Genomic DNA, 13,393 nt, shown 5'->3' with positions numbered 1-13,393 from the left:
TTGCCTAGCAGGTTTTTTGTCTTATTTTTGTTCTTGTACTATATTTTTAGTTTTGTACTATTTGATTGATCTTAAGTAAATAAATAATATACATTTCTACATTTTGGACTTTTATTTATGTTGCCTAGCAGCCATGGATTTTAATTTTACTATTATAGGTGAACATATAGGTACATGTATACGTGCATATATGTACCTATATAGGTATATGTATGTACATATATATGTGTACATATATGTGTAAATATATGCGTGCATATATGTACATATATGTGTGCATATATGTACATATATATGTTCATATATGTTCTTATGTCACATGTATTAAAAACCTATATCAAAACCTATATTGAAACATATATGTTTATATAGGTTTTTTCCATGTGGGGAGACATTCTAGTAAGATAGTAATGTACTGTATCTTATAAAATACCTTTTGATGTCATTTCATGTATATTTCATGCTATAGTAGTCAAGAGAAAGATTTGTTGGGTTCACATGCCGCTTGAATTGAGGTGCTAAAGAACGCCAAAACAGTATTTTTATTTCAGTTTAAATTTAGTTATGAATTTGGCTGATACTTTGTTTATTAAAATGTAACAAAGCATGAAGCTTATTGCGAATATTGAGGGGTTGAGAGGTTAACATTTACAATAAAAAAATGTACCCCCTAATAAGGGCCACCCTTATTTTTAAATCTTTGTATGGCAGACTAAAACTAATTCATCTGCATATAAGTCAATTTAAGTGCTATTATCTTGTTTCGTTACCTCTCATCAAGCGCTGTTGAATTCTGTGTTTCTAGCTTGGCAACATCCCTTCTCGCTACATCCAGTCCTGCTTCACTTCTTGCACTCGCTGGCTTCCCATTGGCTGTAACGGTGGGCGCACCACATAGGTTGAGCAGATTGAGGTAGGACTCAGCATGGGAGGAAACAGGAGGATTTTCTGGTGGTCCTGCTGGAGTGGAGATGATGGGCTGCTCCGAGCAAGGGGTGTAGAGGCTCTTCAGGTTCAGAGAGTGAGAACGAGGGGGCACGCTACTCCATGGTGATTCTTCTTCTAGAAGAGACAAATTCCAGACTGGCCATACAGTATCTCTTCAGTGACAGACACTTAAGGGTATAATAGTGACAGACTATTTCAATAACTCTCCAAATGACTGGTCATTCAATCCAGCAAGTACACCACCATCATCCCACCATGCATAAGCATGTATGCACACATACCATACACACAGACACACACACACACACACACTTTCTGAAAGTGAAATTCTGCATGGAGCCTAGTGCTGATGAATCAAACCCAATAAACTCCTGCACTAAACTCTGAAATAGATTAGTGTACACCAACCAACTCAATAACATCCCAGCCTGCCAAAAAATGTGTGTGTGTTTATGACTGTAATAGAGCATAACAGTGACCACCCACTTTTTCAGCAGCCTGGAATCTGGAAGTATTTTTCCTATTCATTTCTTTTGTACCTCTCCTTGAACTGTCACCTTATCGTGGTGGAGAGGTTTGAGTACCCGAATGATCCTAGGAGCTATGTTGCCTGGGGCTACATGCTCCTGTTAGGGTCTCCCAAGGCAAACAGGTCCTTGGTGACGGGCCAGACTTAGAACAGTTCACAAACCCATTTATGTCGACAAAAACAGCAAGGACCGAGACGTCGCCCGGCATGGCGCAGCCGGGGCCCCACCCTGGAGCCAGGCCCGGGGTTGGGGCTCGTCTGCGAGTGCCTGGTGGCCGGGCCTCCCCCCATGGGGTCCGGCCGGGCTCAGCCCGTAGGAGTGACGTGGGGCCACCCTCCTGTGGGCTCACCACCTGCAGGAGGGAGCGTAAGGGGCCGGTGCATAGTGGATTGGGCGACAGTTGAAGGAGAGACCCCCGACGACCCGATCTCTGGACACGGAATCTGGCTTTAGGGACGTGGAATGTCACCTCGTTGGCGGGGAAGGAGCCTGAGCTTGTGCGGGAGGTCGAGAGGTACCGACTAGAGATAGTCGGGCTCACCTCCACGCACAGCTTGGGCTCTGGAACCACACTTCTTGAGAGAGGCTGAACCCGAGTGGTGTTCTGTTATTGGATTTCTGTGCTAACCACGGTTTGTCCATAACGAACACCATGTTTAAGCATAAGGGTGTCCATCAGTGCACGTGGCACCAGGACACCCTAGGCCGGAGGTCGATGATCGACTTTGTGGTCATGTCATCAGACCTTCGGCCATATGTCTTGGACACTCGGGTGAAGAGAGGGGCAGAACTGTCAACTGATCACCACCTGGTGATGAGTTGGATCCGATGGGCAGACTCGGCAGACCCAAACGTACTGTGAGGGTCTGTTGGGAACGTTTGGCCAAGCCCCCTGTCAGAGAGATCTTCAACTCCCACCTCCGGCAGAGCTTCGACCGGATCCCGAGGGAGTCTGGAGATATTGAGTCCGAGTGGACCATGTTCTCCACCTCCATTGTCGCTGCGGCTGCTCGGAGCTGTGGCCGTAAGGTCTCCGGTGCCTGTCGAGGCGGCAATCCCCAAACCCGGTGGTGGACACCGGAAGTCCACCACCAGGTGATTCTTCTGCACAATCTGACTTTGCTGCAGCCTGGAATTGAACTACTGGTTTCGTCTAGTCAGAGGAGAACTGGCCCCCCAACTGAGCCTGGTTTCTCCCAAGGTTTTTTTCTCCATTCTGTCACCGATGGAGTTTCGGTTCCTTGCCGCTGTCGCCTCTGGCTTGCTTAGTTGGGGACACTTCATCTACAGCGATATCGTTGACTTGATTGCAAATAAATGCACAGACACTATTTAACTGAACAGAGATGACATAACTGAATCCAATGATGAACTGCCTTTAACTATCATTTTTGCATTATTGACACTGTTTTCCTAATGAATGTTGTTCAGTTGCTTTGACGCAATGTATTTTGTTTAAAGCGCTATATAAATAAAGGTGACAAGTAAGGGATGCCGTCAAGCTGAAGAAGGAGTCCTATCGGGCCTGGATGGCTTATGGGACTCCGGAGGCAGCTGACAGGTACTGGCAGGCCAAGCGGACTGCAGCCCGGGCAGTCGTGGAGGCAAAAAATCAGGCCTGGGAGGAGTTCGGTGAGGCCATGGAGAAAGACTATCGGTTGGCCTCGAAGAGATTCTGGCAAACCGTTCTGGCAAACTGCCTCAGGAGGGGGAAGCAGTGCCCTACCAACACTGTTTACAGTTGAGATGGGCACCTGTTGACCGGGCGGTGTAAGGAATACTTCAAAGATCTCCTCAAGCCCACTGGCTTGTCTTCCGTTGAGGAAGCAGTGGCTGGGGACTCGGAGGAGGACTCGTCCATCACCCGAGCTGAAGTCATCGAGGTAGTTAAAAAGCTCCTCGGTGGCAAGGCACCAGGGGTGGATGAGATCCGCCCTGAGTACCTCAAGTCTCTGGATGTTGTGGGGCTGACACGCCTCTGCAACATCGCATGATGGTTGGGGACAGTACTTCTGGACTGGCAGACCGGGGTGGTGGTCCCTCCTCTCCAACTATAGTGGGATCACACTTCTCAGCCTCCCCGGGAAAGTCTATGCCAGGGTACTGGAGAGGAGAATTCGGCCGATAGTAGAACCTCGGATTCAGGAGGAACAGTGTGGTTTTCGTCTCAGTCGTGGAACACTGGACCAGCTCTATACCCTTTCCAGGGTGCTGGAGGGTTCATGGGAGTTCGCCCAACCATTCCACATGTGTTTTGTGGATTTGGAGAAGGCATTCGACCGTGTTCCTCGTGGCATCCTGTGGAGGGTGCTCTGGGAGTATGGGGTCGGCGGCCCCCTGCTTAGGGCTGTTCGGTCCCTGTACGACCGGAGCAAGAGCTTGGTTCGCATTGCCGGCAGTAAGTCAGACCTGTTACCGGTGCATGTTGGACTACGGCAGGGCTGCCCTTTGTCACCGGTTCTGTTCATAATTTTTATGGACAGAATTTCTAGGCGCAGCCAAAGGCCGGAGAGTGTCCGGTTTGGGGACCTTATGATTTTGTCGCTGCTTTTTGCGGATGATGTTGTCGTGTTGGCCTCCTCAGACCAGGACCTTCAGCGTGCACTGGGACAGTTTGCAGCCGAGTGTGAAGCGGCTGGGATGAGAATCAGCACCTCCAAGTCCGAGGCCATGGTTCTTAGTCGGAAAAGGGTGGATTGCCCACTTCAGGTTGGTGGAGAGTTCTGCGCCTCAAGTGGAGGAGTTCAGGTATCTTGGGGTCTTGTTCACGAGTGAGGGAAGGAAGGTACGGGAGATTGACAGACGGATTGGTGCAGCTTCTGCAGTAATGCGGTCGCTGTACCGGTCTGTCGTGGTGAAGAAGGAGCTGAGCTGCAAGGCAAAGCTCTCGATTTACTGGTCAATCTACGTTCCTACTCTCACCTATGGTCATGAGCTGTGGGTCATGACCGAAAGGACAAGATCCTGGATACAGGCGGCCGAAATGAGCTTTCTCCGTAGGCTGGCTGGGCGCTCCCTTAGAGATAGGGTGAGAAGCTTGGTCACTCGGGAGGAGCTCAGAGTAGAACCGTTGCTCCTCGACATCGAGGTGGCTCGGGCATCTATTTCGGATGACTCCTGGACGCCTTCCCAGGGAGGTGTTCCAGGCACGTCCCACCGGGAGGAGGCCCCGGAGAAAGACCTAGGACACGCTGGAGGGACTATGTCTCCCGGCTGGACTGGGAACGCCTCGGGGTTCCCCCGGAAGAGCTGGAGGAAGTGGCTAGGGAGAGGGAAGTCTGGGCGTCTCTGCTTAGACTGTTGCCCCCGCGACCCAGCCCCGGATGAGCGGAAGATGATGGATGGATTTCTTTTGTAGAAATATATTATAAAAAGTTCTTAGCTATGAACCAGACTAGTTATCTAAGAGATGAATCACAGCAACATAATGTTTGAAAAAATATTTTCAGAAATCACAAAAATACATTTAAGCAAATCAAATTTTTTGCTTAAAATTCTTGTTAATATACACTACAATTAAAAAGTGCAAAAATACATTAAAACAAAAAATACAGTAACAAGAGCAATATTGGGAAATATTTTTTTAAATGCCAACACTACATTTTAAGCAGTAATAAATAAATTATAAAGGTATTTATAAAGCACAGACAATAACCAAATCATAAATAATGGTACAATATTAAACAATGAATTATGTTGATTATCAATTTAAATATATTATATCTTTAAGATTACTGCAAAATATTCAAATATTTTATTTGTTTTAGAGTGTAGAGAGATTCATTTTATGAAATAACTTGTGATGTTTTATGGGAGTGACTTTAGTCTCCAATCAGTGTAGCTCTCTTCAGGATTCTGGGGAGTGTTGTGTTTACACATGTGTGTCTTACTCTGTGTGGCTCCACTGACTCTGATCTCCAGTTGGCTGAGGTGTTTCACCAGCAGGGCAGTATGTTGCAGTAAGTCTCGGTTCTGCAGCAGCAGCTGGTGAGTTCTGGCCTGTGCCTCCATGCGAGCAGCCGTCTCTGCGGCCAGCTGATCCTTCAGGAGCTGCACCTACAGCAAAAACACAATTAGTCAAGACAAGGGAATCATGCCAGCCGAAGATGAGTTGATGAATATATGAGTTGAGGACTATAGTGAGTGAAGTGAATTTTAGTTCAGGTAATCCCAGTCATATAGAGTTGATTCTCCAACTAGTTTTTGGTGTATCAGTAGCAATTACAGTAATCAAGCTTTTAATGTATTATTCTATTAATTGATCATTTTCAATTGGCTTCCAGCAGTGGCTTTATTTTATTGTCTTCATCATTTTTGAAACTGTTTGGGAAATTCAGCCCAATGGAAAGAAAACAATATCTCTTTAATATCTCAGTTGCATCTCCTAGATAGCAATTAGATAAATGGAGAGCAAATAGAAACATATTGTGAGAAAACAGCCCAGTAATCTCCTCTGGAGCAGTGGTTTTCCACCTTTTTGTCTCTAAAGCCCCCTTACTGTCGATGGCAACATTTAAAGGTCAACAAAAGACATATCTCAAAATTAAACTAGGAGTCATGTTAATGTAAATAAATAAAATAATAATTGATATAGCTGCTTATTTTGAAACTTTTTTAATTGCTTTAAATAGGACTGGCAACATTAAAATAATTAAGTTCCATAATGAATGTTCTTCATGGCTTATTATTGGCTCATGGATTTGTATTGCAAGTGTGCTGAGGCCCCCTGGTAGAGAACCAGTCCTGTAGACTTTTAAAAGAGATCTCAACAATATCAAAAACTGTGCTCAGATTTTCCACTAACAAAAAAAAAAAAAAAAAAACACACAATGAAATCAAATTTCAAAGTTTTAATTATAAACTGCTATAATGGTATAAGGACTTAATTTTGTCTCAATTGTTAAGAAATCCTGTTAACACCCAAAAGAAACTAAAAACGAAATCTCCAGAGATATAAAAGACCTATCTCTGAGCAACAACATTTTTCTCCGGGCGGGTGGTGATTGTACGTCAATATCATTATCCAAGCTATTGCTCTACAGTAGCATGACTGTGCTGAATCAGAGTTGAGAGCACATCACCTTCCTCTCTCTGACAGCACATTATAACCATAACAGCATCTGAAACCTATACAGTATTCCAAATGAGATCTAATATCATTAGTCAGAGACAGAATGATAAAAATGACTCAATATATGAACAGGCAAATGCATGGAGATGATTGCCTTGTTCTATCTCCTCTGATAATAATAGATCAGATGATAGTGAAACACGGAATCAGCTGCTGCATGTCCCATAGAGCTGTAGCGCCTCCTAGAGCCAGAAAAGGGTAGAAATAATGTCTTACCTGTGCTACAGCGATCTGTGTTTGTTGCTGCTGCTGTAGCAGCTGTTGTTGGAGGAACTGCAGGTGGTGGTGGGTGGCCAAAGGTGTGAGGGTAGGAAAGCATGGGCTGCTGGGAGATAGAGTGTAGGGAGAGACACCCTCCTGGCCTTGTAAAGACTGATAGGTAAAGATGAGAAAATGAGAGAGGGAAACCAATGTTAACAAACTACTTGCATCTAAAAACATTCTCATTTGAAACATCATCTTCGAAACGGTTGATAACTGTGCATGTGTTTGCATTGGGAGAGCACTTTAATATGTGGATCCACAGGAGAAAAGGACACATCAAGTGCTTTCTTGAGAAGTGGATCATGTACACTTAGACACAACTAAACACACACACGGACAGAGAGAGAGAGAGAGAGAGAGAGAGAGAGAGAAACTAAAATTAGAAACAAACTTTCTCTAAGTACTTTTACCCTGTCTGTTAAAAACTGAGACAGAAACTTGACTCTAGGGATTTAAACACTGAAACTCTCTCTGCTTTCTCACTCACCTAACTATATTTTGGATAAAATTTACAATATGGTTGCACTGCATTTACTAATAATGAACAGTTGTATTTTTTTTGTATTAAGTAACGTTAACAATTTCATTTTTTATTGTAGTTAATGCATTACCTAATGAAACCTTTTTTTCTATTCCTTACCATTTATCATTACATAAACCTTTGTACATTTAAAGATTTCCATAGACAGTATTTAGACATTTAAGGAATAGTTCACCCCAAATCGAAAATGATATATCACTATTTACACTCCCCAAGTTCCAAACCTGTATAATTTCTTTCTTCAAAGAGTCAACGAGGACCAGAGACTGATTGGTTAATCACAGTCATCACAACTTCTGTTCATCTTGATTATTGATAAATTGAGGCATTCTGGGGTATAATATTTATGCATAATTTTTTGTACAGCTAATAAACTAAATAAAGTTCGACCAATGTCCCTGGAAAAGAAAAACAATACAAATTGTGTGATTTCTGACGTTAACCACCAGGAGGAGCTGGAGGTTTTATTTCAGGGGTACATAAGAGTGAGCACGTCTGCAAAAGCAAGCCAGACTGCCAAAATTAAAACGTTCATTAAATCTTTTTATGTCCATTATCTCCACTGTACACACAGGAATGCCTTCCATAAGTAGGATGGCACAGAGATAATAATTTACAACTACATTTTTATAAAAGCATAAATACGGAAGTTGCAACAATGAATGTTCCAATTCTGTCTTCATTTATCCAGTAGATTCGTTTGTCATGAACATCAGCAACAAAGCTAATGGAACGGCACTGGATCTTTGATGTTTGCTAGACAAGGAAGACATGAATGCATTAAGAATGTGATTGCTGCTAAATTAATACATGTAAAAGGACTGAATGCATTATCAGCTTTTAGGCTAGCTATCCTTTCTGCACTGGGAATTTTTGTAATGAGATATCAAACATCAAACAATTTTTTAATTAGAATTTTTTAAACTGAATAATCCTTATGGCTCTCTTTTATGATATATGAACTTTCAAACACGGACATGCAGCCAAATCACTGTTTGCCTTTAAAAGTAAGTACCCAACAATAAATAAATTATAATACTAATGTAAAACAACAATAATATATTATTCAAAGTATAAAAAGCATTTATATATCATGGTAATATCTGTTGAATTAATTTGTTTAAATGTTTAAATGCCTTGAATTTTTTTATTAATAATGTTTTTGCTTTTATTTACTTTAATAATACACTATAGCTCAAAAGTTCTGAGTCAGTAAGAAGTTTGAAATTAACAATTTTATTCGGCAAGGATGCATTAATCAAAGAATCCTTGGAAAAAAATGGTATCATGGATTCCACAAAAATATTAAGCAGCACTACTTCTTTTTACATTGAAAATAATAAAAATGTTGCAATTTAAATAATATTTGAAAATATTATTGTTTTATTGTATCTAGTGTGGCAGCCTACCTATTAATGGGCCACTCGATGATGAAATAGTAGGTAAAAATATATGTAATCTTTTACACTATTACAGAGGTTCAAATTAGATCTAAAAAAATTATAATCGCCACTGAGAATAATGAGCAAAAGTTACACATGCAGATGCATTACACTAATGAGAAGTGAAATTAAAAAAGACACCATGCCACGAAAATCTCAGTGAAAGGAATATAATTGTTTTTTAAATCCTGACCTAACCACATGATTTCTAGCTAGATTCATGATTTTCTACAATATTTAGAAAATTTACAGTAGTGAAAGAAGGTCAAAGGGCTTTCTTCCATTTATAAACAGCATTATTTCCAGCTGACAAGCGATATTTGACAGACGTCTGTGGGGAGAAATGATGCAAGAGCTTTTCTTCTGGACAATCCACTCAGTCATACTCATACTCCAGATCGCTCTCACCTGGAGGGTTTGTCCAGGTTTCACCATGCTGAGCACTGACAGACTCTGAAGCATATCATCCATAGCTTGCTCACTGAGCTTTGTGCAGTGTGACTCCGTTCCAGTGACATCATCCATTCCGTGCTCCTTGCCTGTCAGATGACGAGCTGTAAACAACAGTAGCATTTCAAGAATATAATTACTTTAAGAAACCAATTACACAACAATGTACTTCACAGATTTGATTCACTCTATTATGACATGTTTTATGCATTAATGCTCTGATGCGATGGCATGGTCTCACCTTCAGGGCTGGGCTCTTCTCCAGACTGATCACTCTGGCCGTCTGCAGGGCCGTCTGGCTGTTCATCTGCACTCTGCTCAGCGTGCTGCAGACTCAGCTTATGGCACACCTCAAACGCCTGACCGACCGTCCGCACTATGCGCATGGCCTGACTCTGAGAGAGGAGAAAGTTAAAAGATTACAGAGATTAAGAGAAATGTAGAATCTTATATACACATAAAATACGATATATGAATACCCCCATTTTTTTAATTTGACAATTCTAAAATAAAAACTATATGTGGAGTGCAAAATTGATTATAAACAATATTACTATAAATTATTATACAGTGTATACACACACACACACACACACACACACACACTCACATATATATATATATATATATATATATATATACATCATGAAAAAAGCAAAGGGCAAAGAATGACAGAAAGAGCCGATATAACAGACAAATAGGTGAAGAGTATCAAGGTTAAGGCCCTGTACAAAATTCATCACTTGATCAAGGACAAGACAGACTTAAAAAAAAAAATGGCAAGAATGATATTAATCCTATGTGAAAGGAGACTGCTCTACCTTTTTTTTGGACTTGAATACATTGCATCTGAACAAACTGCTGGATCCATCACGAGCAATGTAGCTGAAAATCTTCAGATCCTGAGAATCATGGGATACATAGAAGATCCTTAGAGCAAACAGGAGAGAAAATGGTAAACATAGGTGAAAAATTAAGACATTAGGTCAAAATACGATTAATTTTGTTATATGTTCTGCATGTCTCACCTGTATACGGGGTCGTGCATAACCAGCATCTTGCTCTCATCCCACGTCCACTCTTTCCTCTTGAGGTCAAAACAAGGCAAATGTCAGGGATTCTCATTATGAATGTGGACAAAAATATAAACTTCAGATTTTTAGTTCTGTAATTCTGATACAGAATAATGATGTTCATGTGTCATGTCAGAGGTGTAGAGCTGATGACATCACACATGCCTTGGGTTTCTTGCGCAGCACCACTTTGACCCCGTCTACTGAGACCACTATGCTCACTTTCTTCTTCTTCATGCTCTTCACCTTGAACTCATACTGCAATGAAAAAGCAAAGTGATTTAAAAACATTTCTGAGAACAATCACAGAACCAAAACACAGCTGCCTATTCTAAAGTTTTCCATTAAAAGATCAAACAAAACATCCAATGTCCAAAACATTAAAATGCAAACTGAAGTACTGGGACCAATCCTGAACTCATTAGCACCTAAACAGCTAAATTATGAAAACAGATGAATCAACAATCAGTCTTGCCCTGAGAGCCGTATTCAAATTATACTATAATGAAGCATTTACAATAAACAACAACTTTCTTAAAAAGCTGAAATTGATGTAGAAATGTGCGACTGATATCTTTTATGGTGTGTAATTTATTCCTTTGATGGACAAGCTGATTTTTATCTTCCATTACTGCTTAAGTGTTTACTGTCATTACAGTCTTCAGTGTCATATGATCCTTGATGAATAAAAGTAAAAAAAAAAAAAAAAAAAACGTATTTATTTGACATAGAAATCTTGTGTAATATTATAAATGTTTTTACTGTCACTTTCGATCAATTGAATGCATCCTTGTTTAATAACAGTATAAATTTGTTTTAAAACAAGTCTTCAATCTGAATGATTGACCTTATTTGATTTTTTTTGGTTCTTTGAAACTCTTTTTTTTTGAGTTGGATATGAATCATTTTTGCTGAAAGTATACCTATTCATTATTGAAGTCAAGTCCTGGACTAAACTGAGAAAGCTACACTCATTCGCAGGAACATTACGCTGATCTGTCCATCTCTTGTAGGTCAGAGGAAAACAAGGAGTGATGGTGGAAGCATAAAGACTCTATGAGATGTACTACAGGAAAAGGACATGACAGGTCTGTCCACGAGTGCAGATGACAAACCTTTAGTCTTGCTGAAGAGCTTGAGTGTGTAGAAGTTGCTAAAACTTTAAACTACCCTGTCAGAGTTAATTACCATCATGGCTCTCTCTTAAAACAAGATGTGCTTATATTCACTTAGACCACATGTGTTAAATTACTCATCTATTTGTAATTTACTTTGGGCAGCAGTATCTGTTAAAGAAACTGTAAAATCTTGACTGCAAATGCAATGAATGAATGAAAGTTAGAGGGTTAGTTTCTCAAAGTGCTTTTTTGCAAGTAGCAGTCAACCTCGTCTTGCCAGTGTGCTAGTTTTAATGGTTGCAGTTGATGGAGAATTCAGGAAAACATTATAGTTTAAAGAATTCATATTCACAGGAATTAAATGTATTCATTTGAAACATAAGCATTTAGAATGAATTCATCAAGCACAATAAATGTTAAAAGTTTATAAATCTCTCATTTACTAACATTGTTGAAAACAATTCTTACACATATTTACATAATTAATTGTGATGGTCTTTTCTTATAGGTATAAACTGTTTTTAACTATTTGTAGTCACACTGTAATATAGAATAAAGAAGACAGGGCTTCAAATCTAGGCCTATATAGGCTAAACGCTATTCTTTTGCACTATTCTATTACCTTCAGGAAATGTACATTATCCATACTTCATTTCTTCTTTATTAGAAGGTTCAGCACATAAACTGAAGAAACAACAAATGTCCCAAAGACAATGGAGACATTTCAAATTTGCAACATCCCATTTACTGGTTAATATTATTTTATATTAATATTTTAACTAGGAGATTCACAAGGGACAATATTAACAGCTTACTCTACATTACAGCTTTCTATAAATTCATTCTATAGCCAGAACATAAAAAGCACTGAAATGAATGTCCTCTGACCAGAGATGCACATCACTTAGTATGCGTGCAGCTATTTAGGACCAAGGACAGCTCTAGACCAAACAAAATAAAAGCAAAAGGAAAGAAGTTGGGAGTCGGCGGACAAGACATGGCTGGGAGTGAATACAAAATAAGGCTGCTTGTCAAATGCTCCACACCAACTGACCATTCAGCCTTCACAGTTTCTCATTCATATAACTCTAAACACTGCCATCCCAAAACTGCACCAAACACAAAATACACTGTAGATTAGCTTTTTCTATCATATCTTTTCTATGGCATATGGCATATGAGACAGTGAGAAAGGTAATAATACATAAGGGACCCACCATAACTACCAATCAATAAATAAAAAAATAAAACACAAATAAATATAACACTAAACAGTATCTTGCTTTCTTGTTCCTTCTCTTTGTGTTCACTTGCTTTTCCTTGAACACCACTTACACCTGTCATGTCTTGAATCAGCTCCTGACTGCATGATGTGTCCTTCTGTATAATTAGCAGTGGATGTCAGCATCCAAAGGCCACACTAATTATTAATGCATCCTTCCTTTACAGTATGTTTATACACATGCCTCTAGATCTACTGTATAGAAGGACCTCTGTCCATCCTTCCTGGATTATGTGATGTGGTTATCCCCCCAAAATTAGATTTTATATTTTACAAAAAATACATATAAATGTCTCAGATTGTGACATTTGTTATACTACTATACTAGTGTGGCATAATACAGAGTGTATACTTCATATTGCACACCATTTTTAAAATAGTACAGCGTGCACACACTTATATATATATATATATATATATATTACATTTTTGAGGATCCTAATATAGTTTTGGGATGCTCCTACAACAGGTTTACATGCATCAAAAAACACTTTCGTTTTCTCATAATATACGTTTAATTTCACCTCAGTTCTCGATTTGTAAAAAATTAGCTCGAAGCAGTTTGAAGAATTAGTCTATCTAAAACCTTCTTTCCATAAACCTACACTGCTCTG

At 40.0% G+C, this 13,393-nt stretch overlaps 1 protein-coding gene across 1 annotated transcript in view; it reads right to left on the bottom strand.

The window, feature by feature from the left end:
* LOC132139621 (carboxyl-terminal PDZ ligand of neuronal nitric oxide synthase protein-like) overlaps window positions 1-13,393 on the bottom strand; it is a 72,550-nt gene that overhangs the window by 38,440 nt on the left and 20,717 nt on the right. Inside the window, exons 3-10 of the mRNA XM_059548111.1 lie at window positions 10,536-10,637; window positions 10,335-10,399; window positions 10,128-10,236; window positions 9,548-9,701; window positions 9,265-9,410; window positions 6,826-6,981; window positions 5,369-5,534; window positions 771-1,062 (exon numbers count right to left, since the gene is read on the bottom strand). Of these exons, the coding sequence (XP_059404094.1) occupies window positions 771-1,062; window positions 5,369-5,534; window positions 6,826-6,981; window positions 9,265-9,410; window positions 9,548-9,701; window positions 10,128-10,236; window positions 10,335-10,399; window positions 10,536-10,637 (1,190 nt within the window). The remainder of the gene's footprint in view (window positions 1-770; window positions 1,063-5,368; window positions 5,535-6,825; window positions 6,982-9,264; window positions 9,411-9,547; window positions 9,702-10,127; window positions 10,237-10,334; window positions 10,400-10,535; window positions 10,638-13,393) is intronic.

Source organism: Carassius carassius, chromosome 4 (genome assembly GCF_963082965.1).
Source record: "Carassius carassius chromosome 4, fCarCar2.1, whole genome shotgun sequence".
NCBI classification, from domain to species: Eukaryota; Metazoa; Chordata; class Actinopteri; order Cypriniformes; family Cyprinidae; genus Carassius; species Carassius carassius.
This window is presented reverse-complemented; position numbering and strand designations above follow the sequence as displayed.